The following is a 22,798-nucleotide window of genomic DNA, read 5'->3' as shown; positions in this document are numbered from 1 at the left end:
AACGAATGATTGAAAAATGAAATTTTGGAGTACTTTTTTAATAGCTCGAATTATGCTTTGTGATTTATCCTAAAGATATAACAATAAAGTTCAATTTCCGTTTGAATTGTCATCTTATTAAATACCCGAGGTTGTGTACAAATATCGCGTGTACTCAATGCGAATGATTTGGCGACTGTAACTAATTATTTAACATTTGAATATCCCCCATCAAATAAGATTCGATGGACGTAAGAATGAATGGCTCTCTTATAGCTTTCAAAAATAGCGCCCAAAATGACGTCATGTGGGGGCAGGTTCTCATTGGTCGAAGCGGCAGTGATGCGCAAGAACACACCTTTTTGCTTACACCATGCATACATACATTCCGATATTGGTTTTCGGTACTGGCAACAATATTCTATCTCTTTTGCGCTATCTAGTTTGTGAGTAGCTCTGCCTCTGTCCTAGGGAGTTTTTAGTGCTGCAGCTGATTTCGGAACGCATCCTATCCATAATGAAACCCAGCCTTGACGTGGTTCACGGAAGTTCCATCTGCTTGTAATGCAGGGTTCACAATTAGGCTATACGTAATCAAGAGGAATTAAAGGGAACGAATCGAGGCAAAAATAGAAAGATAAAAAAATTCACCAGCTGATAAGAAAATTAGTATATTTGCAGGAGAATTTTGTCTGTTGAAATTCGTTTTTCATGCTATACAACGTAGCTCACGTATTAAAATATCGGCAATTTTATACGTTTTTTCATTATTTGCGACTGGTGACGCTGCCGAAATGGTACTAGAAGACGACGAAAACACTTGGTAAGAAATTAGTTAATCTTATTTAGACGTATATGTGCTTATATTTCATACTGACACTGTGTAACGCTGATATGTGCGGTGAATCAATTTATGCGATGTATGATTTCCAACGAGATCCCACCATCAAAATGAAAACATTGCGCACAATATTTACATAGCCTGAAACAACCGTCTAAAACCATGTATATGTCTGGTTCGTACTTGTTAATTTGGCCGATTTCGCACTTGAACAGAAATACTGTTTTGCAAAGAACGCACGATACCGTAAACGTAACTGATGTTCTAATACTACCTGTCTGTCCCAAGTAATGGTACATACATATTTTTTTTTTGCCCGCCAGATAATATGTTTGTGGTGTACATTTTTATACGACAGCTCATTTGCATACAAATGTTTATCATTAGCATACTGTAAGTAATAGAAGCCACTTAGTGAAGTTTGCAAATGTTGCACATTGGTTCAATTCCATTGAATAATTATTGAAATGTACAAACTTTGCAACATATTACAAACATGTTCTTAAAACCAATGTATTAATAATGGTTTCAAATTCGCACCGCATACAAACTTTTACATGCATTTACCTCAGAACCTGTTGAGAAACTATAAAATGTTCTCTTGATCAGTGTCACTTCGTAGTTTGCTCCAAATTATAATTCTGCTTATTCTTGGAGCTTACCACATCTTTGGGCATTGTTTTTGGTTTAGTTTCGATTGGCACTAAAAAGTAATTGGCTGATTGATTGGAAAACGATTATTTTACTAGGTATAAAACCGTTTGCCATTTAATGAACAATGCCAATACTCAAATCTGTGATCCAAATTTTACTATTTTTTATTAAACAAGTAGTTTGATTATTGTCTGTATTGTTTATAAATACTTATACTGCATAATTTATGCGGCACCTCGTCTCATATTTGAATATTCATAATAGGGTTTTGGAGCTTGAAGCAGCGCTTCTTGACAGCGAAGCACCATCTGCCAGCGATATTTACGCCATATGCAAGGGTCAACCAGTTCCTGCGAATCTTCGACCTGACGTCTGGCAAGCTTGTTTAGATGTCACAGATCGAGGAAATCAACTTATTCATTTCAATGAGGTTTTCGATCTTCTTGAACAAAATATTCTCAGGGAAGATTGTCAACAGCTAGTTGGTGAGTTATTGATTGCCCAAGATAAAGTACAATGCCGAAAGCAGTGGTTCGAGTCGTCAACCATATTTACTGACAATGACTAACATACAGTAGCGAAATACGATCAGAACAATGTTATAAATTCTTGGGAAAAAGTAACGCTCGTGTGGAATTATAGGCACAAAATTGTACAGTGTCATGATATTTACTCAAAGTTCAGTAAATTAACAATTAACCTGATTCAGGCATATGGATCGTTTTGCATATAGGAAAACTCATGGTATATGGAAATTCTAGGAATATTATGGAATTTTGATAGTGATAGAAAGTTTTCCGGTTATACTGGGAAACTGTAACACACAGTTTGGCTCGCGATTTTATATTCATTAATGCAACAATCCGTTACTTCATGTTCGTATTCAGCGACCCTAAAAACGCATATCACCTTGTCAGGCCAAAATCATTATATCGAAACTTGTAAGGAGGTTAAGGTGGAATTGAGCTAATACAAAAAATTATATGTAGAATATTCTCATTTTGTCTGCAATCGGAGGGGATGTCCCTACCACCGTGCCTCTACCTGCCATGGTAGCTAACACTTCCTCTGTACGTCACAATATTGAATCTACAGCAATAGAGACAGCGAAACGAGCACAGTACTGCACAAAATTGCAAGGATTATGGAAAAAGTTGTCCCATGAACTTTACTAGAGTAATAGAATGCTAAACTTGAGGGTAAAAAACTAAGAACAATCGGATTCTTATAGTTTTGCAGTTGTTCTATAATAGTCCAAGAACTTTAGGATTTCACTTCGGAAAAAGTCCAACCAAGCTAGAAATTGGTATACACTTCCTTTTCAGCTCTCCAAATAAGGTGTGGACAATCCCCGGAATTCGGTTGTACGCATAACTTGTTACAGCTCATAAACAGGGAAAAAAAATATCTTTTTTCGGTTTTTTGCGAATATCTTCGTTCCTGTCGGTCTTACGGCTATAAAGTATGCTTATAAAAAACAAAGAGCGGAAAATTTTCTACAAAAACGGTGGAATAGAGTTTATTGATAGAACTAGTAATTTCCACCAAAAGACGGTGCGAAACATCAGATTGAGTTTTCTAATTGCTGTGCCGCTACGTCCTGTGTTCTGTATGGCGGTGCCACAGCAGCTGCGCCTCCCCTCTGACGTCAGGGCATAGATTGGGTCGGGTTTATGCCTGCTATGCCTATTTCTGCTCTCGAGGTGTCTAGACACACAGTCCCAAATTGTTTCTACACCATACTGGATGTATATTATGTTGCGGTTTCAAGGCAATTACTCATGATGGACCAATTGTGTGGTATTTGTGATAAAACTCTCGCAAGTAACGAATCTGTAACAGTTGAGTGGGAAATAAATGAGTTAAAGGCCGCTAGTGATGAGAGAAATGATTGAAAAATAGCACTGTTTAGTAATGTGCAATTTATCCAAGTGCACGTGGCTTGCCTTAAAGACTATACTCGCCAGTCCAGTATTAAAGCTTTCAAAAGGATACGTGCTATCGAGGATACTACTGGTTCATCGGGATGTAGTCCTCTAAAAAGCAAGATGCGATCATTTGTACTATCCTTCGACTTTAAGAAACTTTGTATTTTTTGCGGTAACAAGACTGATGAGGAAAAAGAAAAGAAAATTCATAAGGACCATCGTAAAACGATTAAGGACGTTGCAACAATCGGCTTCAAAGAAACCATAATGCAGATCGCCGAAAAAAGAAAAGATGATCAGACCCAGGCTGTTGAGAAAAGGGTTATCTTCGAAACAAATTTGGTTGGAGCCGAGGCAAAATATCACAGCAATTATTTCATCCATTTTCTTTTACCAGGCAATAGAAAAAAAACAAGTTGCCCTGTGGATGGTCGAATTATTGCAGCAATGGAAAATATTTTCGCCTACATAGAAAATAATGATGGCTTCCAATTTACCTTCACTGAATTGAAAGGAGTCCTCGAAGGTTTTCAACAAGATGATAAAACTATAAGAACAAAGCTTCAGGAATGGTATGGCGACAGAATTGTCATTTCGTCGAAAAGTACGGGACCATCTATTATTTGTTTTCGAGATACGCACTACAATATTCTCAATAAAACATGGTACGAAAACAAAAAACATAATGCCAATGAAGAACTTTATGAAGTTTTGACAGCAGCTGCAGCGATTCTTCGACAGGATATGCGTTCTGCAGCCTGTGAAATGGATTATTATCCTCCAAGTACGGGAATGTTTGATGATTTAAATAGTTCTGTTCCAAAATCTTTTTGTTTTTTCATAGAGGAGATCATTATTAAAAATAAAAAAGGTAAATTGGAACCACTACAAAAGAAGTGTACCATCATTAGCCATGCTATCATGTCCACGAGTTTGTCCACGATCATTTCTTTCACCTCTCCAGATTGGAATCTTCGTTTATTTGCACAGATAATTCGGATTAAAACGACTAGTTGAAATTTGATCGTGCTTGGGTTTGTATGCATCTTACAAAGAGACAGTACTATACGAATCTTCCAGTGTATTCCATCCTCAGCCTTTAATTTCTCCTCCAGAAGACGGCTGTTTCATTCAACATGTTTGTGACAATGCAGACCACAATGTGTCTACACTTGACGGTGCAAGTACATTTCATTCCATGGGCATCATTCGAATCGTTACTCCACATGATACCATCCATGATAGTTAAAAAATTTTCAGCTTACGAACGATACCTACTGCAGCAGAGATGGCAGCGGTAGCCAAAGTTTCGATGCAGATTTATGAAAATAGTAGTGTGCAAGGTTTAAAGAAGATCACGGTGGAAGAACTTGATTGTGATGAGGTAACGACGAAGTCACTGCTGCGAAATACAGATGTATTATGGATGCATGGAAAGTGGAAAGACCTACCAAAAATACCAGGTTGGAGTGGCTTCGTGGAGTATTTAATGAATAATGAGGCATATTCCAAGTCACGTACAATTTTCTTGCGATTTATTAACACACCGGCAAGTGATTACAACACTATGTAAGCATCTTTGAAGAGCATTCTCAACGATGGTGCAGGGTCACGCATACGCCAGAGCAATCAGAGCTCATACATTGCTCCAAGTGGCATTGTCTCAAATTGTGTTCAATGAGATCACGTTCGATGATGATCAGAGTGCGTTAGTAAATCTTTGTCTCCAGAATTTAGACGAAGCATCGCCATCATTCGATGAGGCTAAAAATTTAAATGCAGTTGGCGAGTTGAAAAAAGCATTTGATAACAAGATGTCTGAATTTAAAAATAAAGACCCAACTGCGCAACTGTGGGTACAGTATTTTGAGATGATCACAATTGCAAAAGAATTCATTAGAGCTGAAAGACTGGGCTGTTGGAAGGCGCATTTGACTGGTATTAAAAAACTGCTTCCATACTTTCATGCCGCGGGGCATTTTCTATACTCGAAATCGGCACATTTGTATACTCAAGATATACAAAAACTAAAAATGTCCATGAAAAATGAAGTTTTCAAGAAGTTCACCAACAACTTCTGCATAAAACGTTCGGAAAAATATTTCTGCGGAACATGATAATCGAACAGCATTTCATGAAATTTTCAAAATCAAGAGAAGGCTTCACACGTGGGAGAAGTACCAAGGAAAGTGGTTTGAGAAAATGGATCTTTGGATTATTGACTGCGAGCCATTTCTGAAAGTCTGGAGAGCTTTTGTAAACTTTCTTTCGATACCGGAGAACAACATGTCGATGCAAAAGACTCTTGCGTAAACAGAGACCGTGAAGATGTACAGAAGATACTCCAATGGTTTCAATCTCATTATCCTTTCCCCGATATTCAACAAATTATGTCTATTGCAACAGGGATAAGTGATGATGAGAAAATAAACTGCCACAATGCTCAGAAGATCGGCACTGCTGTGATGGAGAAGAAAATCGGTCAAAATTTCAAAGATATAAAATCCTCCCACGCCGACAGAGTACTTCCGCTATTGACAGTCAACAGTAAGGCCAAAGTTCGTGATCAGACAGTGCCTATTGATCCATTATTATTGTTCCAGAGAATCAGTGCTATGAAAAAATCGGATAGAGAGCTCCGTATTTATATGCGATATGAATTAACTCCATTCCCACTGTCAATGTTTATTGAAGAGCACCTGCGTACCGGAAATAGATCTGCTTTGTTTGTCGTTTTCAAGCTATCGGTAGCTGAACTTGATTTTCAAAAGTTACATATGTCATCGACGGACGATTTTTGTTACATCGGGTTGTTTAGCATTAGAATGAATCTTTCGATGCGATGTGTTCAAAGTATATTGGTTATGTACAAAGATATTGTCGTAATAAAAATAGTTTTCGATGAATATAACAATCGCACCAACAGCATGAAAGCTGTGGAACAGCGTCTTCGAGCCGCAAAATCTTCATCTGCTGACACCTACTTCGATGAGACAAATGTCACAGTGAGCCAAGAAAAATTCCTTTCAAACAGTAACAACTAGCGCAGATTGATTTCGATGCTGTCTGTCAAGTCCGAAGCTAATAATTTTGTTGTTAAAACACTCAAGATGATGCTGATGTTTTAATAATTGAAACAGCTTTGGAATCTACACGCACAAATAGATCAGTTGTTGTTGGGGAAGACGTGAATCTCTTGGTAATTTTGGTAGCTCGCACTCCGACTGATGATGCGATCTTCTTCCTCAAACCAGCCAAGGGAAAAGTCGAGCAAAAACGTTACTCGTCTTGAAGTTTCAATGATCACAAAGACATGAGGGATCATTTTCTATTTCTACACACTATCACTGGCTGCGATATGTCTGCTCTTTTTCATAAAGGAAAAACTGCAGCTCTGAAACTTTTCATAAAACATCAAGACTTACGTGCTGCAGCACAAATATTCAACCAGAGTGATGTTTCTCGAGAATCAATTTCTTCGGGTGGAGTTTGAATCTTTCTAGCTGTGTATGGCACTCCAGTTAAGCAAGATGATTTGAACGCATACCGTTATCTGTGTTTTATGAAAGCTACAGGCAGAAATAAGTTGGTAAATTTGAGTTCATTACCCCCAACAGCTGACACAGCTAACGAGCGCCTGAATCGTGTGTACCACCAGGTGCAGTATTGGTTAGGAAATCAGTTGAATCTGCAAGATTGGGGATGGGTATTCAAAAACGGCATATTAGAACCAATAACAAAAACGCAACTTCCTGCCCTGGAGCGTATTTTCAATATGATTTTTTGTAATTGTTCAAAAGGATGTGGCGTATTGTGTGGCTGTCGAAAGTTGGGCATCCAATGTTTAGTAGTTTGTAGCAATTATTGTGAGACATCTTGCCTGAATGCTGCTCCAATCGAAGATTCGATACAGCAAAGAAGCAATATCGATGATCCAGAAACCGATTCTATCGATGTTTCCGACCAATCTCGGAATTTCCTACCAGTCTCGTGGGAAAATCAAAAACAATTCGAGAGAGAAGAGGAAGAAACTGAAAGAGAATTAACTGTCAGAAATTAGTTACAAAAACAACCTTCCTTTTTTTTTTTACTTATGTATTCCTAAATATTCACGAAGGAAAAGATTAGATTATACCTAACCTGACTAGCTTAATTTTTTTACGGTACTCTTTTATATCTTTATAATGTTAGAATAAGAAGATCAAAAACAGGAACGTTAGTATTGCACACTTGAATATACTATTTTTATACGGTAAACCTCAACATCTATATAATGTTAGAATAAGAAACAGGAGCGTTGATTTCGTACACTTAAATATACTATTATTTATACTCGAATGTCTATAAAAATATCAAAACGAGAAGAAACAGCATATCGATCATTACATGCATTTAAATATGCATACAAAATTTATATTGGACTTTAAATGTCAGATTACGTGAAAACTATTAGTGTCATCGATAAACTCTATTCCACCTTGTTTGTAGAAAATTTTCCGCACTTTTTTTTTTATAAGTATACCCTATAGCCGTTAGACCAACAAGAACGAAGATATTCGCAAAAAAACCGGAAAAAGGTAATTTTTTTTCACCATTCTTGGCCTGTCACAAGTAATGCGTACAACCGAATTCAGGGGATTTTTCACACCTTATTTGGAGAGCTGAATGGTAAGTGTATATCAATTTTTAGCTTGATCGAACTTTTTCCGAAGATGAGCCCATTTTTCGCCTAAAGTTCGTGGACCATAAAAGTGAATATAATTTGCCTCTTTCACTCACTTGTAACTAACATGTAGAGAGGTTGTTCATTTTCCTTATTTTGGCTTTACTGACTTAACATTAATGGTCATGCTCCATTTGAAATATCATCTCTCATATGATCATGCTATTAGCTTCAGCAGCACTAAAACTAAACAGCGATTCCTTATGTACACTCCCATTTTTCACTGTGAATGTGTCTGGAATAACTAGATTCTTTTCTATAAAAATAATTGATCCTAAATTTTATTTTGGTTTATACGTATAATAGACCCATGGTCTATTAAGTAGTAATTAAAAATTTGGTATACTGAAGGAACATCCAATTAGATAATAAGATTCATGTAATTTTCATTGGACATTGAACTGAAACAATACCTTTTTAAAAGATAATAATTAATCCCTTGTCTTTTTTCGACAGGACAACTTGTGCACCCATATTACGTTTCGAACAGTTTAGACAAGAAAACAAGTGTATGTTGTCGAAGAAAAAGATATTACACTTGTCTCTTGATCTAGGTCTTGGTTTGCGAATCGTTACTATTAAGATTCCACACGTCTTGTAACACTATTAATTTCAATATAGGTGCACAAGGTATATCGTCGAAACGCTACGAAGTGTAATTGCAAGTATGTGAGTTATCTTAGATAAATCGTTTAAAACGCAATATGGGCGAACAAGTTATCCTGTTCTAAATAGGCAAGGCATAAATTATCTATCTTTTGCATTACAGCTAAACTTGGCAACGATGATGAGGACAAAGTTTCTGTTGTGTCCGACCTAGAGTCAATACTAACATTCTACTGTAAAAGTAGAGGCAAACAATATGAACGAGGAAACGGCTGGCTGGAATTGTTGGGTCCTTTGATTGCTCTCAAATTGCCTCGATCTGCAACCTACAACTTGTTTGAAGCGATCAGGGATGTTTACATACCAAGGTAACGAAGCCATCCATATTGCATATACAACACAAGGTGGCATCATTTTTGCATATAACTTCATGCATTCGCTTACTTTTGCTGTCACTAATATAGTATGTTATTTGATTCAATGAAGGCTTTTAACAGTTCTTGTGAATTGAGTATAAATCATTTGAACAAAGTTGTTATCTGGTTGAATATATGTGCCGATCCACCAACTTTCAGCCAGCTTTTTTAAATTCGCTTTTCGATCCACTTTAAAAATTTCAACACGAACTCTAAAGTTTCTACTTTTCCATTAAATAAATCACTTCGCAATTAATTTTTTTATATGTTGGATGTATTCAAAAAATTCTAAACTCCTGGAATATTTATATTAATTTAATAATGATTCTATTTTCATCCCACTCTAAAAATTTTTGGATACATGGCAAAATGTCTACTCTTTCATCCAACAGAATTAAAACAACTTATTTTTCCAATACCTGCTTGGAGAGTTCATTTTCAAAGCTTGTAGAGTGTGCCTTAAATGCTCCATTTCTGAACAGAACGGTAAAACGATGTTGCCGTTTGTGCATAACTGGAGTGCTCAATTTTCTACACTAAGGCTATCTTTGGCACATGCGCAGTTTTGTGCTACTCAATTTATGCATTGTGTCAATGGGCATAAGTTGACTAACCCTAATTCTATGTGCTGGCAGTAGGACCTTTGTTGCTTCTCAAATCAAACTTTTCTTCACAGGTATTAGCAAAAGTAGTATGTACCCCACGTGCGGATTCGTAATCTGATTTGTGTGATTACAGCGCTTGCCTCTGCTCGTTCTGAGTTCATACTAGTACTCGTGTAATTGCAGCACTTGCCTTTGTGGCTCACACTACAAACTTCCTATTAATCGGAAATCACTTACTTTTTGCATTTGTAATACAGTATATCATTAATTCAATTTATTCATTAAGTCAATTTTCAACAACATTCTTCTTGTAAGTAATGATTTGCACATCCGCATTTCATTTATTAGACGGCTTTGCCCGTCTTGCGTGGCTTCTCACCAGAAGCAAGGATTCAAAAGGGTAAACACATCATCTACACATTACATTCCTATATACATACTGTGCTTGAAGAGACGAAAATTCTTATACATTCATACCAGGCACACGAAAAACAAATTCGAACTCACTGGTGATGAGAGAAATTAACGACAACAGAGGCAGGGTGGCTCGGTGATCTAGTGGAGTAAAGCTCCGGTTAAGCATCGCTAGACGCCAGGTTCGATTCCTGGCTCCGTCGTTAATTTTTTGAAATCACCAAATTTTCGAATTGTCAATTTTCAAGTATATCATTACATTCGAGTACAGATTGAAAATATTAAAAAACGTGTGTTTTTGGCAGTCTCTGAGGATCTACCTCAAAATGACTTTCATATTCGGAAAAATCAAACTTTTTTGCTCATAAAACACATGCAATCATCTTTCTTTTTTAGAGATTAGAAGTCCTAAAAATTCGACAATAAAGTCCAATTTGAAAATGTCATAAAATTGATCAACGTGTTTCTTGTAAATGGTAAGGCCTAGGGGCCTTAAAAGGGGGGGATTTTCAGTTTAAATTACCACTATCAAAAACTTGCCAAAACTGGGTGAATCCGCTCAATAATATCGTAATAACTTTCAAAATTATCTAATTACATTTTATTTTCTCTACATGTTTCTAAATTTCCGTTTCAGAGGTGTTATCCATAGTTCTGTATTGCGATTGCTGCTGCTGTATCATGAACCAGAATTATGTTCATTCTTAGATACAAAAAGGGTGTCACCAGAAGAGTATACAAAAGGATGGATAAATACGTTATTTTCTGGAGTTTGTTCACTCCCAGCTGTCTGTACAATGTGGGATTTATACTTTATGCAAGCGGATCCCTTCTTTATGATGTTCTTATCACTTATCATGGTTGTTAATGCTAGGTAAGAATTGATAGGTTTCTATTACATACTGCGAAGTAATGTAATTTGTTACAATATAATTCGTTTTAAATAGCTATGTTTCTATAGAGACAATGTATAAATTAATGACATCTATGTTCAGGGAACAAATTTTAAGCATGAAGGATGAGGAGAAACAGAATATAATAGACACTTTAGCAGCAATGCCTTGTGCCTTAGAAGCTGAAGATGTTACAGACTTCTGTTCGTTGGCCCAATACTACGCTATGAAGACTCCATCTTCTTTCAAACAGGATCTGTACTCCATCATGTTCGGGGAGGGTGGCGATGAAAAGTTGATATCTCATGCGTTGTGTTTACCTGTGTCTGCCCAAGAAGTCGTCGAAAATACTGTCGAAGTGCCATCTGCAGTTAACGGTCCAGTCGAATCCGTCCGGTTTTTCTTAGTCGATTGTAGACCTGCTGAGCAATATAATGCTGGACATTTACCTACAGCGTTTCATTTGGACTGTAATCTGGTATGTTTATTTTACTATAAAAATTTGAAAACTTCTTCCAGCAAATATCAATCTGAAACTAGCGGCTGGGTCTCGTAGCTAATCCTGTTATTGTTGATTACAGTCAAGTGGTGAAACTTGCCTTACTGAAAATTTGCATGTGTCAAATCTTGAAATGTTTTGAAAGAATTCAGCATGTAATTCATTACATGATTTATCTTGTAAATTCGATAACATATCTAAGAAATCACATAATAAATTGTATGAAGTTGAGGCTAGCAGCCAAAGTTAGCAATCAAACTTTTTAAACTTATTGGAATTAGAAAGATACTGACAGTTTTATCCTCATAATTTTACAAAAGTATTGGAGGTTGAAGGTATTTCACAAAATTTTGATTTTTAACTTCATTACCTTGTTCAAATGAACATTAGAAACGTTTGGCTGCGAATTCTGGCTGCTAGCTTCAGGTTCGTATAAATTACGAAAGCCCGAATCATCAGATATACTACATCAAAATTCACATAGTTGATGATATAGTTGATTATATGATTTTTGATCTTGTGTACCTAATGATTTGTGCTTTTGTAATTTATTATGTGATTTCTTAAATATTTCATTGAATTTACAAAATAAATCATTTAACAAGTTACATGTTGAATTCTTTCAAAACATTATATGATTGGATAGGTAAACATTTTCAGTAGGGTGTTGATGAGAATTTTTTCAAAAATTAGAGAAAAGTAATATTTTTATAGGATCATAAATGTAAAACTTTACCATATTACTTTATTAAAAAAGAATTTGGTTGCGCTTGGCTACTGAGTTCAGTTGTTAACTTCAGTTTGATCTAGCAGATAAAATGTGTTGTACAAACCATGGTCTTGAGACTAGGTCTCGTAAACTTTTTTCATTGAAAGTGTCCCCGATAACGGAAAAAATTTATTACTAATATCCCCAATAGAAGTATTGCGAGTCAGTATTGTGGTCAGTATGAAATCCAAACAATATGAAGTCACAGAAGATCACTGCTATTCTTGCGAGTGATGTTAAATTTTGCTTAGGGTGCTTCACATTTAAGCAAACTACTCGACCTATCAAAGGTTAGTGGCCCTGAATTTTATGCAAAGAGGCTGCACTGTTGCTAATTTTTAATATTAGCGAAAATGAATTTTGATAGGCAGCATAATATATTTGAATGTCGATTGCCTCTAAATGCATAAGAAACAGAGATAGTTATCTTGCTAGCCATTGGTGAAATTTGCTGCAAGTTTGTCACCTAATATCTGTCATAATATGAGTTTCGAGAACTATCTAGATGACCGTGGTAAAAACAAAAACGCTGTGTTGAAGTCTCTATTATACGAATATACTCATATTTTTGGTTAAAAGTACATTCGAAATCTGCAATCTTCCAAATTCCACGTTTTGTTTTATCATCTTAGTCAATGTACATGAAGTGTGTTTGTTTTGACCAATCAGGCTTGATCGAAAACTCAAAGTTTATCATCTAAAACTGATTTGTAATTTTCAGTAATAAGTCGGAGGAGTAAATTACTTGTAGTTACAAGTTTGCTTAAGGGGTAATACTACCTTGTGTACACGAAAGCAGAGAGAAAATTCTGCAATTTATTTAAGAAAAATCAATTAATATTTCTTAATTCTGTTTGTTAAACTCTGTTTCACACATGTTAATATGAGTCTTGTAGTAGAAGAAAAATTTTGTCTTCAATTATTTTAAAACAAAATGGTGGTGGAGTGGTTGATGAAAGAAAACTTATTGTTTTCCACCAATGACCACCTGTGATCAATCTTGATCAATCGAAATTTCAGATACATCTTTGTCATGCAAAAACTTATATAGAAAACAAATTTAGTTGAACTAAGCCCTTACTCCAAATATTTGTTTGTTTCCTTTGATCATAAGATTTCTGTGATTTGAAAAATGAAAGAGTGAGATTGATAGCACAATTCAAACCTAACGATGCCTATACTGACGATTATTACAGAATGTTGAAGTAATTTGAAGCAATTGCTTTGAAACGATCATATTAGTAAGGGACCAAATTGATGTAGTGCCTTGATTTAGCCACCTGGTTAATGAATCTAAAAGCACTATTCATCGCAGATGCTCCAAGAACCAGCATCGTTTGCAACAGCTGTTCAAGGATTACTTCAAGCGCAAAGACAAGCCCTGGCTGTCGGTTCACAAGCCGGAGGTGAACATCTCTGCTTTCTGGGAAGCGGACGTCAAGAAGAGGACCGTTACACTCACATGGTTGTTGCATCTTTTTTGCAGAAGCATACACAGTATGTTAGTATGGTGTCATTAGGGTATCAAGGTTTGTTTATTTATTAGTTGTTGATTTCACTGCAGTATTGAATGTAAGATGATGAATGGGCATGCCTGGAATGTTCGGGATAGGCTTTGACGTGATGAACATTTTTATCACTGTAGGCACGTATATCACTTCTACTATAGTGATATATTGTATAAGTATATGGGGCATTTCACAAAGAAACGACACCAAGCCAAACCGATGGGGTCGGGAATTTAAGTCATATATTTTTTTTCTAAAATGTTTTGAGTTTGGAAATATACTCCTAAAGGGATTTTTTAATTGCCGCCTTCGTTTGAACAGAATCACTCTGGGTGAATTTGGAAAATTTCATATTCAAGGCTAAGTTTCTAATTGAAAATATTGTGTAAAAAATTGAAAAATCGTTATTCTATGGGGTGTGAGGGCTTGAAACGTGCGTAATTTGACATAGATTAATTTAAGATTTGATTTTTCCAAATAAAAAATGGCGTATTTTTAGGAGGCGAAAAAATATTGATTATCTTCGTTTTTGCTGGTTTTTATGATACCGCATATTTTTTTCTTCAAACTACGCTCAAAATCAAAACATTTTTGTTCTTGATGTTTTTTTTGAAATATCAATTGTTTCAATTAGAAACTTAGCCTTGAATATGAAATTTTTCAAATTGATTCAGAGTGATTTTGTCCAAACGAAGGCAGCAATTAAAAAATCCCTTTAGGAGTATATTTCCAAACTCAAAACCTGTAAGAAAAAATAATATATGTCTTAAAATCCCAACCCCATCGGTTTGGCTTGGTCCTTTCTTTGTGAAATGCCCCATATATATCCATCACTCATGGTGATTCATCAGAATAAGTACAGTACATGGTGGCCACGGTCAGGGAAAATCAGGAAACGTAAGAGAAAAAAAAAATTGGTCAGAATATCAAACTTGGTCAGGGAAAAAGATGACCAAACATCTGATAAATGGCTGGAAAAGAAATTGAAAAATTTTCATATTGTTAGTGAAAAAAAAAAAAATTCGGGTACCGCACACGGCAGAAGTGAAATTTTTCAACATTACAAGTATACCGAGCAGCGTATATAATATGCATACAATATACATATGTGTACGAGGGTGTTCGTTATTTAGGGCTCAGACGAATTTTTTATCAGACACCCCTAAATCGGTTCCAAATAATTCCAATACAGTTCCCTAATTTTTTCAGATTTTATTGCCAGTTCTAACATCTGTCTGTAGGAGGGTGGATTTCCTCATTTAAATGATATATTTCGGCTATAGTCTCAGTATATATTTTATTGCAAGAGTAAAAATATTCATAAAATCTATAACTGCGAGATTTAATAATACACGTGTTTCGTTTTGGGGTGGTAGCTACTGTTTTCTACAAGATTAATTGCACCATGGTTGTCATTGGTATCTGATAGCCATATATTCCGCCTCGATGCTAGACAATGCAACAGTCCGCTATTTTCGTGCCTCCCAATATATTAGAGCATCTGCTAATATAAATGCATAGTCAGAATACGATCTACGGTCTACCACATTCGCGCCCCAGTCTGCATCAACAACACCGATCAATGGTATTTCTGTTCTCTCGTACATGAATCCATACTCATTTGTGCCTTTTAAATATCTTGGTACTATCTTAGCAACTTCCAATGCTCTATATCGTAATTAGTATTGAATTGGCTCAGTTAGTTTACAGTATAAGCAATATCTGGTCTCGTGGACACAGCTAGACACATAAATGCGCTGATTAAACTTTGGTAAGGGTATTAACTCATTGCGTCTTTATTTACATTTTCAGGTTTTGTTAATTTACAGTTTACATCGAAGGGTGTCAGTGCTGGTTTGCATTTGCTCATATTAAATCGCTCTAAAATTTTTTCTACACACATTTTTTTCTTTACATATATGCATTGATGCTTATCGTGTGAGAATTCAATTCCCAAGCATCTACCTATCTTACCTAAATCTTTCATTTCGAATGAGTTTGACAAGTTTCTTTCAATTTCATCCATCTATTCATCATCATTCGTAGCAATTATGTCATCTCCGTATATTGCGATCAACATAATTTTATCGTGTTTCTGTGACATGAACAAACATTGCTTTTGTGCTAATGCTTCTAAACGTAACTAATTCAACGTTTCAATAAATTTTTTCTGTCATTGTACATCTAACTGCTTTAAACAGTACAGAGATTTCTTTTATAAGTACACAGTGTCTCTCTGTATTTAAACCTTTATATCAGCGCTTGGGTGTCTCACATACCACATTTTCTCTATTAATATTAGCCGTTAAACCAACTTTTTTGGTTGAATTTATTTTACACAGCACTTCATGTAACTGGTATGGTTTTTTCACATATACATCCTCTTCTAGTGTGTCGTTTAAGTACGCCGTAATGATATTCATCTGATGTATCTCGAGGCCGAGCTCTGCTGATATCACTGCCAGTAGTCGGATTGACGTTGATCTCACGACTCTTGAATATCTCTAGTAGAATCTCTATCTCTATCCTTTCCTGACCGTTGTGAGCACCCTATTGTAACTAGCCTCACTTTCTTCTTGTCTTTTCTGCCTGTGTTTTTCGTACAAAACACGAAATGGTTTATTATATTAAAATTTTTTCAAAAAATTTTTTTTTTGGTAGCTTCGAGTATCCCCTTGAAAATCTAGCCTAGATCATTGGAGTAATTATAATAGTTTTCAAGATCGTTGAAGCATAAGTTTAAAAAACAGGAAAAATAGTGGAATTTTAAAAGTTGCATAACTTTTGAAAAAAAATTTTTTAATTTTTTTCCTTTGGTAGAACTTCTTTGTATAACGAATGAAAACTTTTGACCAAATTTCATCCAAAACAAAAGGGGTCGAATACAACCATTAGTCGATTTGACATGGAATGGCCCATATATATATATTCAGATGTGTTTTCATGTATTTCTTCTTAACATTGTTGAGTTTCCTAATAAATTTGCACTGAAATGAAATCAAGAATTGGGGGTATTTTAATTGGTAATGCGTAGCACTAATGAAGTCAATAAGAACTTTGGGGAAAGAAAATTGAACTCGTCAAGGGAAGTTAGGGAAAAGACAGCTAATTTTTTCCCGAAAAAAGTGGCCACCATGGCAGTAGAACATTGTTCATCTGAGGTAATATGGGAAGGGCGTACCTCGGATAAGTGAAATCTCGGATAATATGTACACTATACACAATTGAAGCCATTACGAAGTGCTGCCCTTGACTCCAAAATTGGAACTATTGCGTTTATAGCTTGCAATGTAAATAATCGCAAGAAACTTTTACAAATATATACGTGTTCAAACCAAATAGTGATACAAAAGTATTTCCTACGTAGGCATAGCATATTATTCCGTTTTATCCAAGGTTCTCTGTATTATCTAAAGATATACCTCGGTTAGTGCAGAGTGCTCGGATGAGATGGGAGTCTCGGATAATGCAGAACCTCGGGTAATCAAAGGTCGGATAAGCAAGGTTCTTGCGAACCCAAGTCCACGTTTCAGTCCCTGTTGAGGGCCATCATCAGAAAATTAATGACTAAATCAAAATGATTTTCCTTTCGTGACATCTAATCATTGTTTTTATGTATGCTAGTATCATGTAAGAAGGTAATACGAATTTCATCATGTATCTAGTTCTTTAGGATTCACTCTGGTCATTTGTCGTTTATCTTGTGATGAGCCGGCAACAGGAGCTAAAACGTAAACATGGGTTCACTTATTCTGACGTATCACCTCGAATTCCTTTACAAACTAGGAACGTTAAAAAATTCCTATGAATTTCTCTTGTTGTAGCAATTCATGAATATTTTGGAGATGAAGTTGTCACGAATCTAGTGGATCACAATTCGCAATACTGTTTAGTATGCAATGCTAATTTATCCGAAGCAAATTCGAATGAGTCAAGCCCAGCTAAAATAAGAAATAACAACTCCGATATTCTTGGGAAAATTGGATTGGCAATGAAACTAAAGAGTCAGGAAGTGAAAGGAAGACTCTTTGACTATATTGTAAATCCATCTGCAAGCGCCAATGGCAATACAGATATTCGTAACAAAGATGCAGATTATGCAAAAAGGTTACGAAGTAATGCTCCTGTATTTAGCATCGATGAAGATCATGATCTAGGTTGGTCAAAATTAAAAGTACCATTATTCTTCAATTACTTATGCACTCATGAATTCTAAATGAATGACATTCATTAGCGAATTTTTGTGTTATAAATAAATGCATTTTTTTCAGATATGACGATGACAAACCATGAGAGCGAAGAGCCTGTCGAAGTGGTGTCAATCCAGCAATGGTTGAAAGATCCTAAATTATTGCATTCCTTCAAATGTCAAGAAGTAAAAGTTAACGGCTATGTATACGAAAGGTAAAAGAATACTTTATTACATTTAAAGCACTCTTCCCTTTTTCTTTTCGCGTGTATGTGTTATACAGAATTTTTCGTTTTGTGTGAGTACAATTGAACCCATAGAAATCCCTTATTTAGTTATTTTAGTATAAGAGATTTGGATGATGCGTTACCTTAATCATAAACACAAGTCATCTCACATCACACTAGATAGTGGTTGGACATCACCATTACTGATTTTGATGAAACGTTGCAAAAATATTTACTTCAATCCCAAACGGAGCTGTGCAAAATATTTTGTTGGAAAAAAAATTATTGGTCAAATTATAAAACATGAACACCATCAAGTCAATGGTGATCGAAGTAGGCAAACCAAAAAGGTTGAAAATAAACCAAACTACTAGGGCACTGCATATTTCTCGCTAATTATTTAATATGTTTGACTTCAAATTAATCCCAAACGTCGTCTAAAATATGAAAATGGTATTTTTCGTTGGAGCAAGAAAATAACGTTTGAAATTTTGATGCTCAATATTGATAATGTTCATTTCCATTCCATGTTTTCTCTTATTTGTTGCGACCAAAGCTCCGAATTTTCTGTGTTCTTGTAACAGTTCTGGACTCAACGCGTTATAGCAGGGGTCTGTGGTTATATATAAATATGATGCCTATCATAGTTATATTGAAAATATGCAATTTCACACATTGTTAGATATTAGTTTGGAGTGCAAGTTATTCGAAAATCATGTAAAAAATGTATCGGATTTCACGTTGACCATTTTTGGGTTGGGTTGAAGTATTAATTCTTGAACCTTTGTCCTTATATTTATGATACAGTTTTCAGATGTATATAGACATACATATAGACAACAATATAACTAAAATTTAACAATAGTACAATGAGAACTGATATCAGAAAATAAACTAATCATGTCCATGAAATTGCTGTTCAGGTGACAAGCAGATGGTACAGCATTTATTTAACATCTGTGGTTATATTGATAGCTTTGGCTAGGTAATACATAGCTGTTATTGATAGCCCTGACTAAAAATGATCGAAATTATTATCATCAAGGTGATCCCTGACGGAAATTGCATCTTTAGGTCACTATCCTTTTGTCCATTTAAGACATGGAAGGCAAGATCAGAAATTGTGGCATGAATGTTGACAAGAATTTTAAAGTTACATCGTAGACAATGAATCATACATATAACATGTCAATTAAATCGTCTACAGATTTTACACATCATATAGGAAAAAAAATTGGCATAAACATGGAAAGTTATTGTGCGACCTCAAAGGCTGAAACAAGTTAGGCTGCAAGTGATCTTTGGCACTCCAAAAGATAAAATAAGTGAAACCACAACACCCAATAAAGAGTGAGGTGTGAAGTGCCAAGATTCAATGCCACATATAGAGGTGCGCTTGCATACAGTAATGAGCAAGGAATTGATTAGATAAAATATGTTTGAGGCATTTGTGTCAGAGTTGTTGTTGTTGCAACGGGAGCGAGCACAATTGCATCCAAGGCAAGATCAATAACAACGATAGCACACACACTTGCGCGAATCAAGGTGAGAACGGGAATTGGGTAGCCAAGCGAAAGACTAATCCGACCGACACAAAGTAAAGTCATGATCTGATCACCGCAGATTGAACATTTCTGAGACAACTGCCGCGAAATCAATATTTAACAAATCTGAACGCTTTGTGGGAAACTTGCACGATTACCGAGGGTAGTATGTGGCGGAATAATAGAACTCTGAATAATCTGTCCAGTCATTGGGGATTTTCTCATGGCTGGCTATAATGAGCCTTTTCACTATGTAGGCCAGCTTCCAAACGGTTGAGAGAGAGTGGATAGGAAGGTGTAAAACAGTGGTTCAAGCTTTAAAGCTACTAGCTCGTACAAACAGGTTTTTTGATCAATTCAAATGAGTCGACTGCTGCACTCTACAGTTTCCAGGAAAGAATCGCGAATGAGCTAAAGAGGATCGGGAAGAAAATCAAACCAGAAAACTACTGGGATAGAGTCAATCAAATTTATGTTGATTTCAGATTGTGTAGCCACAGTAATGAATACGGCAGGGGAATTCGTGTATCAGTCAGCAACGGCTGAGATACCCGGTAGGGTGATGATTGATGTGTTTAGCCCGTAGACCTTTGCTTATTATTAGAATAGCATTGGTTTCGAGAAATCATGTATGACACGCGCTACAAAAATATTTTTTTAAAGTTTCGTGACAATCAGAAATCAAAACCAACAGAAATCGTTGCTCAAAAAACTTCTTGGGGCGGAGCTCCATATCGTCCATTAGAATACCAGAGGACTCAGGTCACAGCTCAGGAACCTAAACCACAACCTCATGCTGAGGACCTCTCAAACTGCTATTCTATTCTAGCCTTCACTGAAATCTGGTTCGACGACTCCGTTCAAGACACTGAATTACCTCTAAATGATTTTATTAGTTACCGTAAAGACAGGAACGTGGAAACTAGTAGTAAGAGTCATGGTGGCGAAGTACTTCTGGCGGTTGATAGGAGCCTGTCTCGGTTGTGCTTCAGCATTCCTTACGATAGAGGTAGGGAAAACGTTCGTTGCAACTACGCAATAAGAGATGTACGCCTACAAGAGTCAGACTGTGTCAAGGACCTGGGGGTCCTGTTTGATTTAAAGTTAACATTTAATGAACACATTAACGTTTTAAGGACGGGGATTTTTACGTTGAAATCGACCTTTTATTTTAAACGAAATTTGTGTATAATATCAATGAAGTTCTCATGTGGAGTGTCCGACCAACCCAGTGGTCAAAATATCGACCAGTCCCGTCCTTAAAAGGTTAATTATGTTATCAACAAGGCCTCCAGAATCCTTGGGTTCGTTATGCGTTCCGCCAAGGACTTAAATCCCCATCTACCCTGAGGACATTATATAATACTTCTCGTTAGTTGGTACCATCCTATTCTATACCTCTTTCATCTGACGCCTTCTTAGTAAAGGTAATGTTTACCGTTTGGAGGTAGTACAGCACATGCTCCTCAGGTGTGCTTTGTATAAAACTGATCATCCCATGAGATATTTCGATCTAGACTACTCTGAGATTGGCTAATATTTAAATATCCCCAGCGTGACCTCCTATAGAGACTACCTAGACCTATTATTTTTATATAAAGTTTTTAACAACTTAATCGATTCTCCTCCTATCCTTAAGATATTTTACCTTCACGTCACACGTGCATCACCTAGGAGAAACGACATCATTTTCTAGGCACCATTTCTCTCTAACACCTACCTGGCAAAGTCCATCTCGGCGCGATTAAACATTTTAGCTAATGCGAATAGCACGTGGATTAAACGGGACAACACGTCTATCTCCCGCTTTTAAAAAATTGCTGTGGTTGCCTGTTTCGAATATCTGTAGTCGCATTGTTCTACTTTTCTATATTCTGCTATCTAAATTGTTGTAAATTTTTGTTTAAACGGTTTACGCCCGTATAAATATAATAAAGAAATTAAATGGTGATGTCCAGCCACTAAGGATTATGACGTGAAATGACCTATATAATATATTCTGCTGCTTCAAGTTTCTCAAGAATCTGAAACTAATTAATCTAGGATTATGTTACAGTCAACTTTTGGTTATGGACACCCATCTGATTGTTCTCAGAGAGATTTCAGGAAGAAAAGGTGCGGCACATGTGATTGTTAAACGGCCATTATCAAGTATTGTTAAGATAACTTCTAGAAAACGACATCCTGACTTGATCACATTCAAGTATGGTAGCACACAAAATGATACATTACTTATCTCAGATATGGATAGGTTTCTTATTCCGAATGCCAGTGAAGCGACAAAATTGATTTCGGAGCAAATATTGAAACAATTGAAGACTCTTGAGTTACATTCGCCGGTCTAGTTTGCAGTGTACTGTATAACGGGGGTTTCATGATTTATTTGATAAATTTTACCGCTGTTATGATTGGTATTATTATTACTTTATGTAGAGTCATTTGTAACAATCGATTATTATTTATTCCAGAAAGTTGTGAAATTTTATGAATCTTTCAAATTCAAATTGATGTATAGATTTTTACGTGCATATTCATTGATACCATAATAAAGTGTAATTTGATAATTGACAATATATACATTTGTGAAAACCAGTTGATCATACCCAAGTAATGAATAGCAACGTTTCAAGTATTTGTGTACTTACTTCACCCCATTTTCAACTGTATTACAAAAGAAAAAAGTGTTGGACAAAGTTTAATAATTTGCAGTGTGTGATGCGATTTTTACCAAACGATTAATGCTTCGTGTTGGATCTTTATCATACAGTCACGCAACATATGTGATGATATGTAAAGTAATCTTACCAAATGTTACTTGTGAATTGAAAGAATCATTATGTAATATTATTTAAATTTGCTAGTAGCTGATTTTCCTTACAATTGTGGGCTGAAATTGAATTTATTTTATTATTCTTCGTAAAAGATGAGGAATCACGAATGCGTAAGTTACTTTTTAGTCCTCAGTTATGAAATTGACATGTAATAGCATCATTTTGTTTTTGT

General features: G+C 35.8%; 1 protein-coding gene across 1 annotated transcript; it reads left to right on the top strand.

Moving 5' to 3' along the window:
- The first annotated feature begins 513 nt into the window (after nt 1-513).
- Nucleotides 514-22,361, top strand: LOC107222202 (TBC1 domain family member 23). The gene is made up of 9 exons (XM_015661468.2): nt 514-802; nt 1,739-1,959; nt 8,895-9,099; nt 10,804-11,040; nt 11,162-11,537; nt 13,643-13,856; nt 17,660-17,992; nt 18,107-18,239; nt 21,852-22,361. The coding sequence occupies exons 1-9, from the start codon at nt 774-776 to the stop codon at nt 22,138-22,140; spliced, it is 2,037 nt and encodes a 678-aa protein (XP_015516954.1). The 5' UTR covers nt 514-773; the 3' UTR covers nt 22,141-22,361.
- The last annotated feature ends 437 nt before the right edge of the window (nt 22,362-22,798 follow it).

The sequence above is a fragment of the Neodiprion lecontei genome, chromosome 1 (genome assembly GCF_021901455.1).
Source record: "Neodiprion lecontei isolate iyNeoLeco1 chromosome 1, iyNeoLeco1.1, whole genome shotgun sequence".
Classification (NCBI taxonomy): Eukaryota; Metazoa; Arthropoda; class Insecta; order Hymenoptera; family Diprionidae; genus Neodiprion; species Neodiprion lecontei.
The sequence above is the reverse complement of the archived record's forward strand: the minus strand, read 5'-3'. Positions and strand labels throughout refer to the sequence as shown.

What these genes read in the sequence shown, in the direction of transcription:
- LOC107222202 (XM_015661468.2), top strand. Translation starts at nt 774, where the DNA reads ATGGTACTAGAAGACGACGAAAACACTTG. An exon ending in GAAGACGACGAAAACACTTG is followed by an intron (nt 803 to 1,738) that starts GTAAGAAATTAG and finishes TATTCATAATAG; the next exon opens with GGTTTTGGAGCTTGAAGCAG. An exon ending in TTCATTTGGACTGTAATCTG is followed by an intron (nt 11,538 to 13,642) that starts GTATGTTTATTT and finishes TATTCATCGCAG; the next exon opens with ATGCTCCAAGAACCAGCATC.